At 55.5% G+C, this 19455-nt stretch overlaps 1 protein-coding gene across 1 annotated transcript in view; it reads right to left on the bottom strand.

Annotated features, from left to right (window-relative positions):
* Positions 1 to 19455, bottom strand: part of LOC102572545 (long-chain-fatty-acid--CoA ligase ACSBG2) — a 45030-nt gene that overhangs the window by 21153 nt on the left and 4422 nt on the right. The window contains exons 4-11 of the mRNA XM_059723563.1: positions 16336 to 16438; positions 15713 to 15987; positions 13705 to 13991; positions 13499 to 13587; positions 13138 to 13258; positions 12607 to 12687; positions 12083 to 12232; positions 1565 to 1729 (exon numbers count right to left, since the gene is read on the bottom strand). Of these exons, the coding sequence (XP_059579546.1) occupies positions 1565 to 1729; positions 12083 to 12232; positions 12607 to 12687; positions 13138 to 13258; positions 13499 to 13587; positions 13705 to 13991; positions 15713 to 15987; positions 16336 to 16438 (1271 nt within the window). The remainder of the gene's footprint in view (positions 1 to 1564; positions 1730 to 12082; positions 12233 to 12606; positions 12688 to 13137; positions 13259 to 13498; positions 13588 to 13704; positions 13992 to 15712; positions 15988 to 16335; positions 16439 to 19455) is intronic.

Raw genomic sequence — 19455 nt, forward strand, 5'->3', positions numbered from 1 at the left:
TGCAGAGCCCTTCCTGTGATCCCCAAGTGATGTGTGTAGGCTGCCAACTGTTGCTTGTCACAGCTGACTCCAGGCACTTCTCCTCCTAGATCATCCCTGCCCAGGGCTTATCCAGCCTTTTCTTGAACACCTGCAGTGGTGCAGAGCCCACAGCTTCCCTGAGCATCTGTTCCCCTGCCCCCTGTTCCAACAGTGAAGAAGTTTTCCTCTTCATGCAGACATGCGTGCAGACAACACAGAGCAGAGGCCATGGAGGAGGAGAGGGACTGGGCTGGATGGGGAGCTGTGCATGGCTGTGGGTGATGTGGCCAAGAAAAGGGCCAGTGCAATGCCAGGGTGTGCTGGAGGGCTATTTTAGCAGACAGGAGGAGGAATCAGTCCAAAACAAGAAAACCCCATTGAGAACAGCCTGCAGTTCTGTCACCTGCGTTCAGGTCCAGGGCCTTTAGCCTGGCCCAAGGGTGGCGAAGAGTTCCCAGGACAGGCAGTGGGAGAGAGAACCTGTCCAAGCAGAAGTGAACAGAGCTCAGCTTTTCCACCCAACAGCATGAAGGTTGGGGGACGTGATCAGCTCTGAACTGCTGGGTGGGGGGAAGAGCAGGGAGGGAAAGAGTCAGATAGTGCAAGAGCAGCACAGGCTCAAGGGGGAACAAGTACAAACTGGTCAGAAACAAATTGAACATGAAGAGAGGAAGAAGTTTTCTAGTGATCAGAGAAGTGTTGCTTTGGAATGGGGCTTGAACACAGGGGGGCTGGGCAAGGCTCTGAACGGCTTCAGGAAGGATATAGTGCAGCTTTGGCAGGGGTAGTGGCAGAGAACTGGGAGCAATAATCAGTGCGTGGCATGAAGCTTGGACTAGGTGCTATCCTTGTGCAAGGGCTGGAAGAGAAGCACTGTCTGCTGGGGCATCAGGGCTCCTGTGGGTGTCTGCAGAAGCCAGGAAGGAATTTCCCCCAGGAAGGCTTCAGCTGCTTGAGCCCCTGCAGACTCCTTGGACAACAAATGGCTGCCAGCGAAGGCAGGATGCTGGACCCTCTGGCCTAGAGCTGCTACATGGAGCTGCAAAGCCCTGAGTCTGGGGAGACCCTCACACTCGCAGGGGCACTGGCAGGATGAAAGATAGGGACTGGGGTAGGAGGCTGCATGGCAAGGCAGGAGGGCACATCACATGCTGCCCCCCAGACTCCTGGCCAGCCCAAGAAACCAGCAGCTCCAACCTTATGGGGAAGGGATCTCCTAGAGCATCCCACCTGAGCGTCCAATGCAGTTTGTCTGGCACAGTTCATGTGGGACCTTTGAGTCCTGGGGGCAGGGCCAGACCTGGGGGAGGGCAGGAGTGATGGAAGATAACTGGGGAGTGGGGGAGAGGAGAGGGAAGAAGTAAGAGAGACATCCCAGGCAGCAGCAGGTCACCACCCCGGAACTGCTGCTGAGACTGCAGCCCTTGGCCTTGGGGGCCCTGACTGGGCAGGGATCAACTGGGAGGTCCGACAGGGGCTGCTGACTCTGTGCCCACCACCCCCTGCACCCTCCCACCACCACCCGCAGCCGGGTCCCCATTACCTTCAGGGCGTTGGGCTGGGCGAAGAAGGTGGTACCCCCCACGCACATGGGCAGCCAGAGGTCGAAGAGCTGTGCAGCGACGTGGCTCAGGGGCAGGTAGCTGACAAAGACCTCATGAACCTGGAGCCCCAGCACCTCCTTCAGCATCTTGGCCTCCCACATCACCTGCAGTGGTCAGGGCTTTGCTCAGCACTAACCCAACTTCAGGCCAAGACAGCCCCTACCTCACCTGCTAGGGTTGGCGTGCTGCATGGCCAATGTGCCACACGGTGTGGCCAGAAGAGCCCAGGCTAGCTGCAGAGACTGAGTCCAACAACACATGGGCCTGCTTTCAGGGTACAGCCAGCTCCCATCCCGCCCCAGTCCCTCTGGTAGCTGCAGCCTGGCCCATCGCATCCCTGTGCATCTCCCTGGACCCCAGCACCCAGGCTGCACTGGGGCAGGTGCTCACTCAACCTCACAAGAGCTGGAATCAACTCCCTGCTTCTCCAGTGGCTCCTCCTGTGACAGCGGTCTGGGGCCTGTGCAGGCCTCAGACATGCTCAGTATGACAGGAGCTAAGGACCGAGCATAAGACTCATCATTGGCAGCCATTGGTCTCAGGAAACCATGGAGATTGCACTTTCAGTGGCTTACCAGGAACCACCACAGGTTCTTGAGTGGCTGAGGAGTCCAATGCATGATGAGCAGACCCTCTGGCACATTGCACATACAAACTTGGGTGAGCTTGTGCTGGCATGCCAAGTACTATCTTGTCTTGCCTCCCTCAGATGCCTCTTCTCTATCTGCTGACGTTTGCCAGTGACCACAGACTGGCCAGCTCACCACAAAGTCCCTGGCGATTTGGCCATCACACATACGATTCACATGTTCAAACCAATGGAGGGGTCTTTGTCTCAGGCGCACAGACATACTGAGTATCTTGGCTTAGCATAAGGAGTCCATGTTTCACTGCCTTTCATACAATAGACAGCTAAGTATGAAAGCACTGAAGACAGACATCTTTGTTGGCAGAGTGAGTGCTCTGTTTTTCCAAACTCTCTTTTTAAGGTTAACCAAAGTGTTGCTTGCCTTTCTAATGCAAGCATTAATCTTGGCTTCCAAGCCAAGATCTAGTGAGATAGTGGAGCCCAAGCAAGTGAATTTTTTAACCACTTCCAGGCTTTCATCATTTATTCTAACTTAAAGAGGGTGGTCAGTTTGTTGACCCATGACTACTGTCTTCTTCAGGCTAGTGGTCAGACTGAAATCATCACAAGTACGAGAAAAGCGATCCATGAGACTTTTCAGTCCTGCTTCTTCTGAATGACTAACAATTACGGCGTCATTTCACTGACAAGAATGTCTCAGGATTTCATTTTCTGTTTGAGATTAACAAGGTTAAAGAGCTTCCCATTGGATCTGGTCTGAAGTTATACTCCTTCTGAACAGCCACTGAATGCATATTTGAGTAGGACAGTGAAGAAAATGCCAAAAAGTGTCGGAGCTAGGACACAGCCCTGTTTGACACCCCTCTTGATTTCATATTCTTCCAAATGTGACCCATCGAGCAGCACTGTTCCATGCATACTGATGTGGAAGGACTTGATGATGCTCAGGAGCTTAGGAGAGCAGCCAATCTTCTTCAGGATATGAACAAACCATCTCTGCTGACAAGATCAAAAGTTTTGGTGAGATTGAGAAATGCTATGTACAAAGATTTCCTTTGTTCACAGCACTTTTCTTGTAGCTGTTTCAAGGAGAATATCATATCCATCATTGATCTACAACATCTGAAATCACATTGAGACTCACGGTAAACTCTGTCTGCCAGGGTCTGCAGTCGAAGCAGGGTGACTTTGGTGAACAGCTTCCCAATGATGCAAAGTAAGGGTATACCATGATAGTTACTGCAGTCACTCTTATCACCTTTGTTTCTGCACAGAGTGACTATGCTTGCTTCCTTCCTGTCTTGAGGAACTTCACCTTCTTTTCAATACCGACCTACTAATTCATGCAGGTGGAACAGGAGGATGGATTTCCTGCACTTATCTCCAGCCAGTATGCAGTCTACACCAGGGGCTTTATGACAAACAAGCTGATCAATGGCTTTTTCTACTACGTGTATGGTAGGATCATGGTCAAGCACTGTCAGGGTTGAGAGGTCTGCAAGTACATTGAGAATGAAGTCACTGACCACATTTTCATGAGGGTAGAGTTCTGAGTAATGTTCAGCCCACCAATCCATCTGCTTATTGTGGTCATTGATGACTTTGCCTGCGGAGGATTTTAAAGGGGTGGTCTTCCTCAGAACAGTCCCAAGAACTTTCCTGATGCCACCATAAGCTGCTTGCACATGACCTCAGTCATCTTTTTGGATACTTTTGCACAGTTGTGGTCAATAATCGTTGGCACACCGCCTCACTGTACATTTGACCTTTTGCCAGATTTCTCAAAGAGCCTGCCAGTTGCAGTGGCTAAGGTCACACATATTTCAGAAGAGCTGACTATCTCTTTTCTATGAGTGGGATCATTTCAGATGAGTTCTCATCAAACCAATCATTTAAGCTGCGATGCAAGGTACCACAAGAGTCCAAGGCAGTTTGATAGATGGCTCCTTTGAGGCGAACCCATTTCTCTTCAGCAGTATTACATGCCACAGCTTAAGAGATGATAGAGGCCCAGAGAGAGTTTTAATGAATTGAGAAGACATGTCTTCAGCTTTCAGTCATGTGACATTTAGTCATAGCAAGGAGAGTATCTTGCTCTTGTACAATTTCCTGGGATGCTATTTGACTTGAGTGCAAACCAATGAATGATTGGTACCACAGTCAGCACTCTGATAGGATCACATAATGATTACATCATGGAAGTCGCATGAGTGGGTGCTAATCAGCAGGTATCCAGGTTTTCCATTTCCCATGGAAAAACTGAGAAAACCACCGATTTCCTGGTTTTCATAGGCATAGACATTAGGGCTGAAAGGGACCTCGGAAGATCATCGAGTCCAGCCCCCTGCTCAAAGGGGTCATAGGATCCCAGCAAAATAGACATCCAAATGTCTCTTGAACATGTTCAATGTAGGTACTTGAACCACCTCTGGCGGCAGTCTATTCCAAACCTTGGGGGCTCGGAGAGTAGTTGTTCCTTATGTCCAGCCTGAATCAGTCACAGAGGAGTTTGTGACCATTTGACCTTGTCATCCCCTGGGGCGCTCTGGTGAACAGACGTTCCCCCAGATCCTGGTGAACACCCCTTATAAACTTTTAGGAAGCCACCAGATCAACCATGAGCCAGTGCTTTTCCAGGCTGAAGAGTCCCATAGCTCTCAGCCTCTCATTGTAAGATCCATTTTCCTGACCTCTGGTCATGCACGTGGCTCTTCTCTGGACTCTCTCAAGCTTCTCCACATCTTTTTTTATTTGTGGAGCCCAAACCTGGACGCAGTACTCCAGCTGCAGCCTCACCAAGGCTGAGTACAGTGGGAGAATGACGTCCTGGGATTTGCTTGAGAAGCGTCTATGGATGCAAGCCACCGTTTTTCTTACTTTACTGGCCGAAGCATCACACTGAAGGCTCATGTTTATCTTGTGGTCAATCATGACTCCCAAGTCCCTTTTGTCTGAAGTGCTAGCCAACATAGCACTGCCGAGCCTATAAGCGTGCTGCAGGTTTTTCCTCCCAAGGTGGAGAACCTTGCATTTCTTTCTGTTAAACACCATCAGGTTCTCATCCACCCATTTCTTGAGCCTGTTAAGGTCAAACTGGATTGCCCTCCTGTTCTTCGGTGTGGACGCTTTACCCCACAATTTGGTGTCGTCAGCGAACTTGGCCAATCCGCTTCTGACTCCAATGTCCACATCATTAATGAAGATGTTGAATAGTATAGGCCCAAGGACAGAGCCTTGAGGGAACCCACTAGTCACAGTGCACCACAATGATTGACTTTCGTCAACCACCACCCTCTGGGTCTGACCATGGAGCCAATTCCCCAGCCAGCAGATTGTGGAGAAGCCGAAGCCGCAGTTGGCCAGTTTTGCCAAGAGGTGATCATGGGATACCAGATCCAAGGCTTTTTTAAAGTCAAGATGTATGACATCAATCTCTTCTCCCTTGTCCAGGTGATAGGTCACCTGGTCATAAAAGGAAATAAGATTGGTCAAGCAAGACCTACCCGCAACAAACCCATGCTGGCTATCCCTCAGGATGTTGCCGTCGGCCAGTCTGTTGAGAATGGCCTCTTCGATCATCTTTTCTAAGACCTTCCCCAAGATAGAGGTCAGGCTGATGGGCCTGTAGTTTGCTGGATCCACTTTCCTCCCTTTCTTGAAGATAGGCACCACATTGGCCTTCTTCCAGTCTTTGAGGACTTCACCGGAGCACCAGGAGCTCTCGAAGATCCGTGCCAGGGGCTGGGCTATCATGCCTGCCAGCTCCATGAGTATCCAGAGGTGTAAGCTGTCAGGGCCGGCTAAGTTGAAGGTATCCAGCTTCTCAAGGTGTTCCTTCACAAGGTCAACATTGATGGAAGGTAAGGAATCTCTCTCACCCAGGCCTTCCTGTCCTGTAATGGGCAGGGGTATCCCTTGGGACTGGTAAAAGACCAACACAAAGTACCCATTTAGCAAGTTGGCTCTTTCCTGGGTGTCAGTTGTCAGTTGTCCCATCTGGTTCAGCAGGGGTCCAATGTTGCCCTTGCTTTTCCTCCAGCTCCCCACATATCTACAAAAGGACTTTTTATTGTCCTTGATACTTATAACCAGTTGGAGTTCTATTACAGCCTTGACTTTCCTGCTTTGCTCCCTGCAGGACTGGACCAGTGCAGATTATTCCTCCTTGGAGGTGGATCCCATCTTCCATCCATTGTAGGCCTTTGTTTTTAGATGCAGGAGGTCTGCTAGGTCCCTGGAGAGCCAGGGGGGCTGCTGTGCCCTTTTGCTGCCTTTCCTCTGAGATGGGATAGACTTTGCTTGTACATCAAGGATTGCTCCCTTGAGGAGCAACTACTCATCCTGAGCTCCCCTCCTCTTTGGGCTGAGGCCCTTTAGGGCCTCCCTGACAAGCCTCCTGAGCTTGTCAAAGTCAGCTTTCCTGAAGTCAAGGACTTCTGTATTGTTGACTGGCTTGCTAGCTTTATGGTGGATGGTGAAGGTGATCGGCTCATGGTCACTGTCACCCAGCTTCCCTTTGATCATTAGGTCACTGATAAGGTCATCCCCCATTGCCAGTACCAGGTCGAGCAGTGCTTTACCTCTCATTGGCCAGTAGACTTCTTGTGTCAGATGGAGCTCATCCATGCATGTGAGAAAACTTTGTGACCATTAGGATTTGGCCAAGCGCTCTTCCCACGAGATGTCCAGGTAGTTGAAGTCTCCCATGACAACCATGGACTGGGAGTGTGAGGCCTCGGCCAATTCACTGGCGAACTCCTGGTCAAGTTCTTGATCCCGGGTAGGAGGTCTGTAATAGACTCCCACTATTGTGTCCCCTGTGCCGTGTTCCCCATGAAATTTTCACCCAGAGGGTCTCCAGTCACCACCCTGGGCGCCAATGTCATCTTGCAGGGACGTGCAGCTTTCCTTGACATAGAGAGCTACACCCCCGCCCCTTTTGTCCACACAATCTCTCCTGTACAAGGTATAGCCATCTATACCTGTGGCCCAGTCATAGGTGGAGTCCCATCAGGTCTCTGTTATCCCTATGATATCATATTTATTTGTGTTAAGCAGGAGGACAAGTTCCGCCTGTTTATTGCCCAAGCTCTTGGCATTCGTGTACAGGCAGGCAAGTGTCCCTTTGGGGGCCCCTGCCTTGCCCATAGAGCACTCCAGGGCTGGGGCAGGGGTAGGCTCCCTAGAGTGCCTGGCCTGCTGGCTTTGCAAGGGTTGCTTAGTGGGCCAGCAGTGGCGGTAGTGCCCCCATCCCCCGGCAGGCTTAGTTTTATCAGAGAAAATGTGGATTTTCTCTTTTAGCAGAGAAACCCACAGAATTTCCCATTTTGCAAAGAGCTCTTCAGGCTGGCTGAGTTCCAGCCTGCAAGAGCTGTTTGCAAAAATGGGGGGAAAGCCCCAACCCTGCCCAGAGGGGGAACAACGAAGCCTGCAGCTTTTAGTTAGTTGCAAGCCCTAGGTCAGGCTCACTTTTCTCCTAGAGCCTGGGAACAACTAAGTGGGGCTTTCAAGGAGCTGGTGGGTTCCAGGGCAGGGCTGGGGTGGAAGCTGGCTGTGGACTGAGGGAGTGGGGAGGTGTTGGGGAAATACATGGAGTGCCTGGCTAGTGCCTCCATGTGCAGCTTCCCTTAAGGGTTGCTAGAGTCACTTAGGTTTCACATGCCCCTAGCCGGGCACTTCGGCCGTGAGTGGGGAGATGTGGAACTGGCCAGGCACTCTGGCCATGAGTGGGGAGGTGTTGGGAAAATACACAGAGTGCCCAGCTGGCTCCACACCTTCCTGCTTGTGGCCAGAGTGTTCGGCCAGGGGCAAGTGAAACTGAAGTGGATCTAGCAGCCCGTAAGGGAAGCCACACATGGAGGCGCCAGCTGGGAGTAGGGAGATGTGGAGCCAGCCGGGCACTCAGTGTTGTTCACTCTAAGAGGGCAAGGGGGGACCCATGCCCCCAGATCTGTACGGGGACAGGCTGCGGGCTTGAGCTCCCTCCCTGCTTCCCTCCCACAGGGCCGCTGTAGCCCCACAGGCAAGACCCTGCTCCCCTCCCCACAACCCGGTGTGGCTGGGGACAAAGGAGCCACGTGGGGCTCTCCTAGCAAATGCTCACTCCACACTGCCCCAGCGATGCACCTCCTGCACATGGGGCTGCACTGAGGGAAGCAGTGTGGGGCTCCGCCACTCACTTTCAATGCTGACCACATGAAGGAACACCTTGAGAGGCTGGACACCTTCAAGTCAGCTGGCCCTGACAATCTACACCACAGGGTTCTCAAGGAGCTGGCAAGCATCATAGTTCAACCCCTGGCACAGATCTTCGAGAACTCCTGGTGCTCCGGTGAAGTGCCCGAAGACTGGAAGAAGGCCAATGTGGTGCCTATCTTCAAGGAAGGGAGGAAAGCAGATCCAGCAAACTACACGCCCATCAGCCTGACTTCTATCCTGGGCAAGTTCTTAGAAAAGATTATTAAAGAGGCCATTCTTAACAAACTGGCCGACGGCAACATCCTGAGGGATAGCCAGCATGGGTTTGTCGCAGGTAGGTCTTGCTTGACCAATCTTATTTCCTTTTACAACCAGGTGACCTATCACCTGGACAAGGGAGAGGAAATTGATGTCAGATATCCCATGATCACCTCTTGGCAAAACTGGTCAACTGCAGTCTTGGTACCACCACGATCTGCTGGCTGGGGAATTGGCTCCGTGGTCAGACCCAGAGGGTGGTGGTTGATGGAAGTCAATCGTTATGGTGCCCTGTGACCAGTGGGGTCCCCCAAGGCTCTGTCCCTGGACCTGTATTGCTCAACATCTTCATTAATGATGTGGACATTGGAGTCAGAAGCGGACTGGCCAAGTTTGCCACCGATACCAAACTGTGGGGTAAAGCATCTGCACCTGAGGACAGGAGGGCGATACAGGCTGACCTGGACAGGCTCATGAAATGGGTGGATGAGAACCTGATGGTGTTTAATACCGAAAAATGCGAAGTTCTCCACCTTGGGAGGAAAAAGCTGCAGCATGCTTATAGGCTTAGCAGTGCTACACTGACTAGCACTGCCAATGAAAGTGACTTGGGGGTCATGAATGACCACAAGATAAACATAAGCCTTCAATGTGATGCTGCGGCTAGTAAAATGAGCAAAACGCTGGCTTGCATCCATAGATGCTTCTCAAGCAAATCCCAGGACATCATTCTCCCTTGTACTCAGCCTTGGTGAGGCCGCAGCTGGAGTACTGCATCCAGTTTTGGGCCCCACAGTTCAAGAAGGATGTGGAGAAGCTTGAGAGAGTCCAGAGGAGCTACGCGCATGATCAGAGGTCAGGAAAACAGACCTTATGATGAGAGGCTGAGAGCCCTGGGGCTCTTTAGCCTGGAAAAGCGCAGGCTCTGGGGTGATCTGGTGGCCACCCATAAGTTTATCAGGGGTGACCACCAGGATCTGGGGGAATGTTTGTTCACCAGAGCGCCCCAAGTGATGACGAGGTCTAACAGTTATAAACTACTGCAAGACCATTTCAGGCTGGACATAAGGAAGATTTTCTTCACTGTCCAAGCCCCCAAAGTCTGGAACAGCCTGTCATCGGAGGTGGTTCAAGCACCTACATTGAACGCCTTCAAGAGAAATTTGGATGTTTATCTTGCCAGGATCCTATGATCCCAGCTGACTTCCTGCCCCTGGGACAGGGGGCTGGACTCGATGATCTTCCAAGGTCCCTTCCAGCCTGAATGTCTGTGAAATCTGTGAAATAACAGCAGCAGCAGGTGCAGAAGGCGCAGCGGGGTGAGAGGCATGCCAGGTCTTGCCTGTGGAGCTACAGTGGCCCTGCCGGGGGGAAGCAGGGAGGGAGCTCAAGCCCACAGCCTTTCCCCCACACAGATCTGGGGATGTGGGTCCTCCCCTTCTCCCTGGGCGGGCACCAGCCCTGCCCCTGTCTGAGTCAGCAGCAGGCAGCAGCAGCGGGGGAATCGGCTCTGTGCTCCTGCTGCAGCTGGGGACAGGGAACTGTGGTCCTGGGTCCCTGGTCCCATACCCCTGGCAGCTGGGGGTCCCCTCCGGCAGGGCAAGGGGGCAGGGGCTGTGGGTGGGGGGCAAGGGGCACAAGCAGGGCTGGGGAGCTGTTGTGGGGGCAAAGAGGGGCACCAGCAGGGCTAGGGAAGCTGTGGGGAGAAGTAGGGGGCACTAGCAGGGCTGGGGGGGGGCTGTGGATGGCCTTCAATTTTAATCACAGATTTTGGGGGTTTTATCAAAGAATTTGCAGTTTTTTAATCAAAGAATTTGCATTTTTTTATTGAGGAAAACCAGGATCCCTGCTAATCGGGTTGAATTGATGCCAGTGTCCAGATTGTAGGTGGCACCAGAATACTTTGTGTTGAGGTTTCACATTGAAGAAAGAATTTGTAATGCATAGCTCATTGTATGAACATAGCCGAAGCAAAGTTCCATTTTCATTCATTTTTCTGACACCACTGGTACCCAAACAGTGAGGCCAGGCAGCCTGTTCAGTGCCAACCCTTGCGTTGAAGTCTCCAAGCAGGAGGATTTTTTCATTAGGCAAAATATTATTGATGAAGGCACTAAGCTCATCCTAGAAGTAGTCATTTGATTCGGATGAAGTGGTAGGAGTTGCAATGTATGCACATAAGAGATTGACAGGACCAGAGACAATAGTGAGTCGAAGCACCATTAAGCTTTGTTTGGGGCTTCTATTGCAAACAGCAGCTTATTTTTGACTGCAAAGCCAGTACTATGTTCTGTGATTTCTTCGGGCTCTGTTACCACACCAGAAGAAGATGTAGTTCTTCTCTTTTGGGCAGCCAGTGCCTGGTAGTCTGGTCTCTTGTAGAGCGACAATATTGACATTCAGTCCCAGCAGTTCTGCATCAATGATTGCAGTTTTGGTGAGGGGTGTCAATGGTTTGGAGGTCAGCAGATAGACCTGGGGTCATTGTACGTACATCCCAATTTCCGATCTTTAGGATTGAAAGTTTTTCCTTACATTTTTTGTAGTAGATAGCAGTGTGCGATAACAGTCTGCTTTCAAGTTGAATCTCTAATCTCCAAGCACCCACTGACACAGCAGACTGTGGTGGAAAAATACCTTAGTGGCTGGGGACTGCCCAACTCGAAGCACATGGTAGTTTTCCAATGCAGTGTGATGACCTCTCCCAGTGTTGGAGAAAACCCCTGGTGCCTGGATCTACCCCAGTTGATCTATGGCTCATAACTGGTAACTGTTGACTCCCATTTGTTTCAACACATTGGCAAAGCTGGAGTAATCTCTCCAGGGTGCAAAAGCCTGGGCATTTGCTAGGTATTCAAGAGTTGTTCAAGCATCAGCATCACCCTTTCAACTTTGCTGACTTATCAAGTGAGAAGGTAGAACAAATACTATGTGGGATCAGAGAAGTTGTAGGAGCTGCCAGAAAGAAGACTAAATAATCATCTAACTTCCTTAGCGGCAGATTTTCCACTCCAGATTTTCTTTAAGGCTCTAATCCTTTTGCTACTCCCTGCTCCCTTGCTGTCATCTTTGTCTACCAGTTTTGCCATTGGGATATAGCTTCTTCTGCCACAGCTGCCGTTGTGATGATCTGAGGACAGCTAGCTGGAATCTGAATAACAGCTCATGCGTCCCTGGTCATGGAGCGCAGGAAGGCAGCAACGTATCATCGCCTGTTGCCACCTGTGGCTGCTATCAAGGGCCTGGGCATCCCCCCACCCTGAGGAAGACGCAGCAGCTGAGCAAGCTGGGTGCACTTAGGTGTCTGGCTCAGGCACTACCCACCGCCCGGGGCCACCCTGCTCTTCCCCCTGCCCCATCTCCCTGCAGGGCAGCCTTGCCATGCTGGGCCCAGGCTGGTAAAAGCACTCACGTTGTCGTGGCTGAGCATGACGCCCTTGGGTGTGCCCGTGGTGCCCGAGGTGTAGATCAGGGTGCAGCAGTGGTTCACGCACTGGGAGCAGATGATGGAGTCCAGCTGCGAGTCCGGCACGGTCCTCCCGAGCTCCATGAACTCCTCCCACTGCCAGGGGATGGGTCAGCGGGTCAGCCAGGATCAGGGCCATGATGGGGGAGGGGTGGAAAGGAGCAGCTGCCCCCTGCCCGTTGGTGCCGCTGTATGGGTGCTCCAGGGGGAGCAGGGGAAGGGGCCAGGGTCCCCCTAGGCTGACAGCAAAGGGGCCCCCAGAGGACGAGCCATTGGAGAGGCCACGCCAGCACCCGGGCAGGCTGTGCTGGGCAGGGCAAAGCTGCAGGACTGGGGGGGATGCTGGTCTGTGGTGTGCAGGGCCACAGGTGCTGGGGGTGGTGCAGGGTGCTGTGTAGTGGACATACAGGAGCACAGGTCCATGGGAGGTGGGCATGCCCCCAACCCTAATCACTGTGACAGGCCCGTACCGTGTACACGTTGGGTCTCTTCTCCTCCAGCGGGTCACGGTACTGGACGATGGCCTTGAGGTGGGACAGCTGCTTCTGCACCTGTGGGGACACGGCGATCAATGTGACTGCCACAGGGGGAGGAGAGCCCCCCACCCAGACACCCCCAACCCAGTGCCCTGTGCCCCATTGGGTCTGCCTCCCCAGGCCCCCAGGTAAGGGAAGGGTACACGGGGTAGCTAAGATCCTGCAGTGGTTGTAAGGGTGACACTGAGGGCAGCTGGCAGCCCAGGGCAGGCATGGCTGTGCCACAGGGCTGAGGGGAGGGGCAGGGGACAGGCCACCATGGGGAAGGGGACAGCAAGGACACCAGGGAGATAAGCCTGGTGGGTCTGGGGGCAGGGGGCTGGGGTCCAGGAGCCGGGGAGGACTGTGCATGGGGAGCAGGAGAGACATGAACCCCTTGGGGTGAGAAGGGCAGGGAGGTGCATCCCTGTGGGATTAGGGGGGCAGGGATGCAGGAACGCCCTTGAGAGGGGATGGTGCCGTCACCTGCAGGATCTTGCTGAGCTGCGCATTGTCCTCCACCACCACCACGTTGGCTGCGCAGTTGGCGGCGACATAGCCGCAGGCCTCGGGGGAGCTGGTGCTGTAGATCCCGACTGCCAGGCCCCTGGGGTGGGGAAGAGCAGCAGTGTGAGACCAGGGGCCCTGACGAGATGCCCCATCAGCCCGGCCACACCCGCTCCAGTCCCACCTGCTCCAGAGCCACTGAGCGACCTGCCCAAGGTGCCCCCTCGGCCGGCCACAACCTGCGCCCACACCAGGGCCAGGCCCGTGTCCCCTCACCCAAGCAGTGATGGCACCCACGCAGGCCCCCATCCCACCCTGCAGCATGAAGGCACCCCCTTACCCAGCCATGATGGCTCCAATGTCAGCGATGACCCACTCGGGGCTGTTGGAGCCCAGGATCGCGACGCCGTGGAAGCGCTCCAGGCCCAGCTGGGGACGGTAGAGAGGGGTGAGGTCCACCTCCACACACCCGGGACAGGACCCAACCACAGCTGACCCCACCCCGGCCCAGCACTGCTCAGCCCCGTGCCTGCAGCGCCCGCTCACCTTCAGGAAGCCCTTGGCGGCGGCCCGGCACTGCTGCTGGTACTGCCGGTAGCTGAGGCTCTCCCACGTCTGCCCCCGCTTGTAGGCCAGGGCGGGCCGGTCCCCGTGGCGCTTCACCGCCTCCTGGAACAGCTGGTGCACGGTGATGGGGGGCAAGGCCCCGGGGCCCTCGGGGTCCAGGCGCAGCCGCACCGCCCCGTCCGCACGTGTGGTGAACAGGGTCTCTGCCGGCGCCACGGGACCGCTGCAGCCCCCTGCGGGCAAGAGGGCAGGGCGGTCGTGGGCACCTGGCACTGGCTAAGTGCTGCACATGGCCCCGAGGGACGGGTCCTGTGCCAGGCACTGCCGTCTGCAATAGGATTTCATCACAGATGCCTCCCAAAGACATGGAGGTGACAACCCCTGACTGAGCCCCGCAGCACATGGCTGCTGCCAAGGGGTGATGGATGCTGGCCCCTGTGGCAGAAATGCCACCGTCGGTGCCCCTCTCCAGAGACCTGTCTCAGCCAGCCTGGGAGGCGGGTGTTGAATCCCTCAGGGTGGGGATCTCCCACCTGGTCTACATGACAAAAGCCTGGCGCCTGGGAGGCGGATGCTCTAGTCACCTGGGCAGGGAGGAAAGGCCCGGCCCTGCGCGGGCCCAGGTAGCCAGGGATGCTGGGGAGATTGGTCGGCTTGTGGCCAGTATTGGCAGCTTCGATTGGACCGGGCTGCTGAGGTCAGAGAGGTTATTTAAGGGCTCGGTCCAAGAAGAAGGGGCAGGCAGCCATTAGCCATGCGGTCATCCAGGTGAATCTGAGCCTGGCTCTCTCCTCATCACCGCATGCTCCAAGAGTGCCCTGCCTCCAGAGGAAACAACAACCACCTCTGGACGATGCGAGTGAGTAAGCTACTAAAGATCCGATTAGATATTTAGTTTCAGTAACTCAGATGCGTTTAAACGGCTACCTCAGCCACCCTGGTTTGCTCTATGGGATTCCTCTGATATTCCTGTAAGATTTCTATGATACTGCTCTACCTTTTACCCTGTTTTCACCCTACCCCCTGTAATCAATAAAGTTCTCCTTTGTGACCGGTGTGGGAGACTTATTGAGGGGTGGGTCTAAATTATGCCAAGGAGGCCCCTTAGGTCTGTGGACTAAGGGAGACTTTCCTAATAAGCCCCTGACTTGGGGAAGTGCCCCAAGTGCCTGTACTGGGTCTAGCACCCATTGGACGATCAGGCCTGCGTTCTCCAAGGTGCGCAGAGCCAGAAGTGAGTCCAGAGCCTTGGATGGTGGCAGCGGGACCCCAGGCTAGCGGGTGTGCTCCAGGGAAGGGGTCGGCCGGACGGGAGGCACCCCAGGGAGGCACTCGGAGCCTGGACGGTGGTCGGGCGCAGGGAGGTGGGCGGCTCAACACAGGAGCGCCCCCTACTGGCCCGCCACAGCCCCCAGGGGTGCAGGCGTGGCTGGAGCAGAAAGGAGACAAGAAAAGGGCCAGCAGCTGAGCTGGGACAGGGACAGGGCACAGTCTGCATGCAGGGCCCAGGCAGGATGTTGGGGGCACGCTGCAGGCACAAGACCCCGGCATGGGGCTGGGGCTAGAGAGCAGGGAGTAGGGACATGGGAGCACAGAGCAGACAGAGGCCTTCCAGGCTCTGAGCCCCGTCCCCGGGGTCCCCGAGCAGCCACTGACCCGGGGATCCTGTGACTTGCCCACTCCACCGAGGCACCTCGCAGCTACAGAGCACCGAGGAGAGCCGAGCCCCTGGCCAGAGCCCCAAACCCCAGCTGCAAGAGTCTGCTCCAGCCTCCACTATAGGAAAAGAGCCCTGAGCCCTGAGTCAAGGAGAACGGGGCTGGTGGTACACCCTGAGCCTGGGGATGCTGCCGTGGGTATGAGCCCCCACAGGTGTCTGGGCAGGGGGCAGCAGAATGGGCCCTGGCAGACATGTCATGAGGGGGCCCACAGCCAGGATGGGGGACACAATCTCCAGGCCAGAGCCAGGCTGAGACCCAACTCTCACCTGCGACTGACATCAGGATGCCTGGAGGTGGGGCCGGGGCCACTTGGTCGCTCTCCCCCCGGCACTGGGGCGACCCCCAGCAATAGGCCTGGGCAGGCAGCAGGTTCGGGGGGGGCTCTTCTGCTTGGGCTGACGGGCGCCCGCTCCCTGCATCTGGCTCCTGCACGGCCATCCCAGGCTGGCCCCCAGGTGCCAGCGCGCGGCCAGGTCCAGCCGTGCCCAGGCCGTCGGCGCTGGTGATGGTCAGCGGCTGCGCAGCTCCCTCTGGCTCACTACTGCGTGGGGAGAGACTGGGGCTGGGGTGACCCAGGGCAGGGCCCACCCCACATCCTGCCCAGCTCCCCGAGCCCTCCCCTGCCCATAAGTGTTCTGTCCGAGGGCCCCTCCCAGGGAGCTCCCCCAGCCCCAGCCCCAGCCCCAGCCCTGCCCCGGCTCCTCCAGGGCTCGCTGGGGCCAGGCCTGCCAGCACCGGGGCTGGGACCCTCCCCGCAGCGAGGGCAGGGCGGGAGCTAGTGTGTCTCTGTCCAGCTGCCCCAGCCCCGCCACGGCCCTTCTGTCCCAGGGGTCAGCGCAGTGCCCATGGCAGCCCCTGCCCCGCCTGTGCACCCAGCGTGCTCTCTCACCTGGGGGGCACCGGCTGGGTGCTGGGGGGCACGGTGACCAATTGAGCCATGCCCGGCACAGCCCGCTCCTCAGCCCAGGTCCCACGCTCCGGCTCGCCGCTCCCTGTGGGGACAGGCACGAGAGCCATGCTGGGAGCTGTGGGTGCATTGGGCCCTGAGGTCTGGGTGCTGAGAGGAGAGGCCATACTCTGGATAAGGGCTGGTGAACCGCAATGGGGCAGAGACACGGGAGGGAACCCAGCAGGGCAGGCTGCAAAGTGTCTCCTGCATGTGGGTGGAAACGCAAGGAGCAAGGAAGAAGCGGGAGGAACTGGGCATCTGGGTTTGTAAATCTGTGACATCATGGGGGTTATAGATGTAGCAGGCAAACTGAGTTATGCTAAGGCTATTAGCCAGTAGTCCAGGCCTTCCCGAAACTAAGCAAGAAAATTGAACAGAGCACCTTACAATGCATTAGAAGAAGTAAGTGCTGTAACTGGAGAACTGTAAGCGAGGAATGTATAGCACTTTCCCTACAAGGAAAGGCCCATAGTACAATAGGATCGGTGTGCTATATAAGGAATACTGGGCACGGTGCCAGGGAATTGGATGACCTGTGATGAGAAAGTTACAAAAGCAATGAACAAACCAAGAGAAAGGTGTGTTAGCGTGTGATTCTGGGAGGACAGACACCGCTGCTGCGGCCCTGCTCGGAGAGCAGGGAAGCTAGAAACAAATGTCACGCACACCCAGGGACCCGAGGCCTCGCACCCCCGAAGTTCTGCACTGAAATGCCAAAGAAGCCACTTGCCAGGTTATGCTACAGGAAGGAAACCTGTAGTAATGTAAAAGAGTTACTAATAAAATTTACTTGACACCATAGCAGATGTGGGTCCATGTCAATCCTTGCGGGTCTCTGGCAAAAAAATCCAATTGGCAACAAGAGAAACCTGGCAGGACCACGCCGCACCCGGAATATCGGCACCGCGGGGCACAGCCTGCTGGGGAGCGGTTTGCTCTGCAAGGACCTGCTGCAGCAAGGGGATTCAGGCTTGTGCTCCGGGCCAGCGAGAAAACAGCAGCGACCCCGGGTGCACCTGGGCAGACAGAGGGGCAAGAAGGGCAGTGATGCTCTGGAGGGGCCTCACAGACAGTCATGGCAGGAAGAAGCAGGTGAGGCATTCTTCACGCGAGGAACAAGAGCATCCACAACATGGCCAGCACTCCTAGCGAGGAGTAGAAACTCCCCCAACAGTGGCTGCAATTAGAGCACAGTGGCACAGACAACACCCAGCGAGTCCTTAACACGAGCACAGGACGAGCTCCTGGGCACAGCCAAGGGCCCCTCTCCCACACCCGGGTTGCACCAACACAGAGAAACCCCGTGAATGGGAAGTGGTTGGAAACCTGGGAAGAAGCAACCATGTGCGAGGCACTGAGTCAGAGGCAGTCTGGCCTAATGGCTAGGCCACGGCGGGATAGCTGTGGCCAGGGACTGGTGCAGAAGCCAGAAGTCCAGTGACAAGGGGCAGAGGGAAGTCCAGGGACAGAGCCCACCACACAGGCCAGGGGCAGACCCTGGGAGTCAGGGGCCGAGTTGCCAAAGCCCAGGAAGGAGCCACAGGGCAAGGGTTGAGCTCGAGCCGTGCTGGGGCCCGGCCCCAGGAAAGCCAGAGCGCAGGAGCCAGGAGACTGCCCGCAGCCCACAGTTCAGCACTGCCGGGGGTCTGGTGGGGGCTGCAGCTCCACCGGCACCGACTGGGGAGCTACACTCCATGCAGAGCATCCAGTTCACTCACTGGAGCAGAGCGGTCAGTCAGAGCCCTGGCCAAGCAGTGCCGCTGCCCAGACAATTAGCCCAGCCTGGCCAGCCTCATCCGGCCTTGCCTTTCGACACCAAGGACTTTGTGGCACTAGGAAAGGGAAGGCTCAAAACACAGCACTGCCCTTGCTGGGACTCAACTGCCGCAGGGAAACTACAAGTGACTCACAGGCGGACAGTGTGGAGGACAAGGGCCGGGAGGATATGGTGTTGGGGGCTCAACACAGAGATCTCTGGCACCATGGAAAGAGAAGACCAACCACAGGCGATCGACGTGGCTAAACAAGACATTTGGAGCTGCTTCAGCATCAGAGGAGATGCCTGCAGTCAGTGCAGGGACCAGGTCAGTCGCTGACGAGCTGCCCAGGAAGAGCAAGAAGGTCCAAGGACAGAAGCAGGAGAGCAAAGGTGAAAGGGCCTAGAAATGAATCAAGCAGATGAGAAAGTAGGGAAACTGTGGGCCCTGCTGACCAGCGAGTGGAGCTGTCAGTAGTGAGGACGTTGCCTCCAACTTCCAGACTAAAGTATCGTGAGCAGAGAGCGAATGCAGCAAGGCTGGCAGAGAAGGGGAAGGGCCGCGCTCATGGTACAGGAAGACAGCGCGGCACTTGGGGCCACGCGGAACGTAAGAGTCCTGACGGCAGCGGGAGGCTGCCAAGGGCAAAGCTGCATTGGCTGAGGCCAGAGCGGAGGGCGCTGGCCTTTGCTGGTCACCGCGTGGGACTGTTACAGCTGGGACGGTTTCTTCACCTCCTCCAGAGGCGCTGGGTGCTGGCTGCAGCCCAGGATGGGGACGGGGACCGGGCTGTGCCAAGGCTCCTGCTGGGATGTGCCCCCGGAGGCTCCTGGTTGGGGATCTGGCCCCTCGCACAGTCGCAGGAATATCACCCCATGGCTGTGGGGGTCTCACCTTGCTCTCTATGGGCTCGCGCGAGGGGCTGAGGAGGGGCATGGTCCTCTTCCTGGGGTCTCTCAGGGTGTTATACACACAGACATTTTGCCTACTGCTTTTAATCTTATGTATTTTCTTGAGTTTTGCATTGCCTTAAGAAACTCCATTTTGTATTGCTCTGTAGCTTGACATGAGTGTTTGTCCTTTGTATGCTATACGTGTGAGAGAATGGGTGAGAGCGTGTCTGTGAGAAAGGGAAACATCAGCCGGCGACTGACTGAAGAATGCAGACAGATAAAAAGACCAAAACAAGAGGAATCCGCAATGGGCCTTCGAAGAACGATACAGTGATAACACAGCAAAAGCCCAGAGGACTGGGTGAGTTCACAAGGCTATGAAAAATGGGGTGAGACATATTGATTTGGGG

This window comes from Alligator mississippiensis, chromosome 3, assembly GCF_030867095.1.
Source record: "Alligator mississippiensis isolate rAllMis1 chromosome 3, rAllMis1, whole genome shotgun sequence".
NCBI lineage: Eukaryota > Metazoa > Chordata > Crocodylia > Alligatoridae > Alligator > Alligator mississippiensis.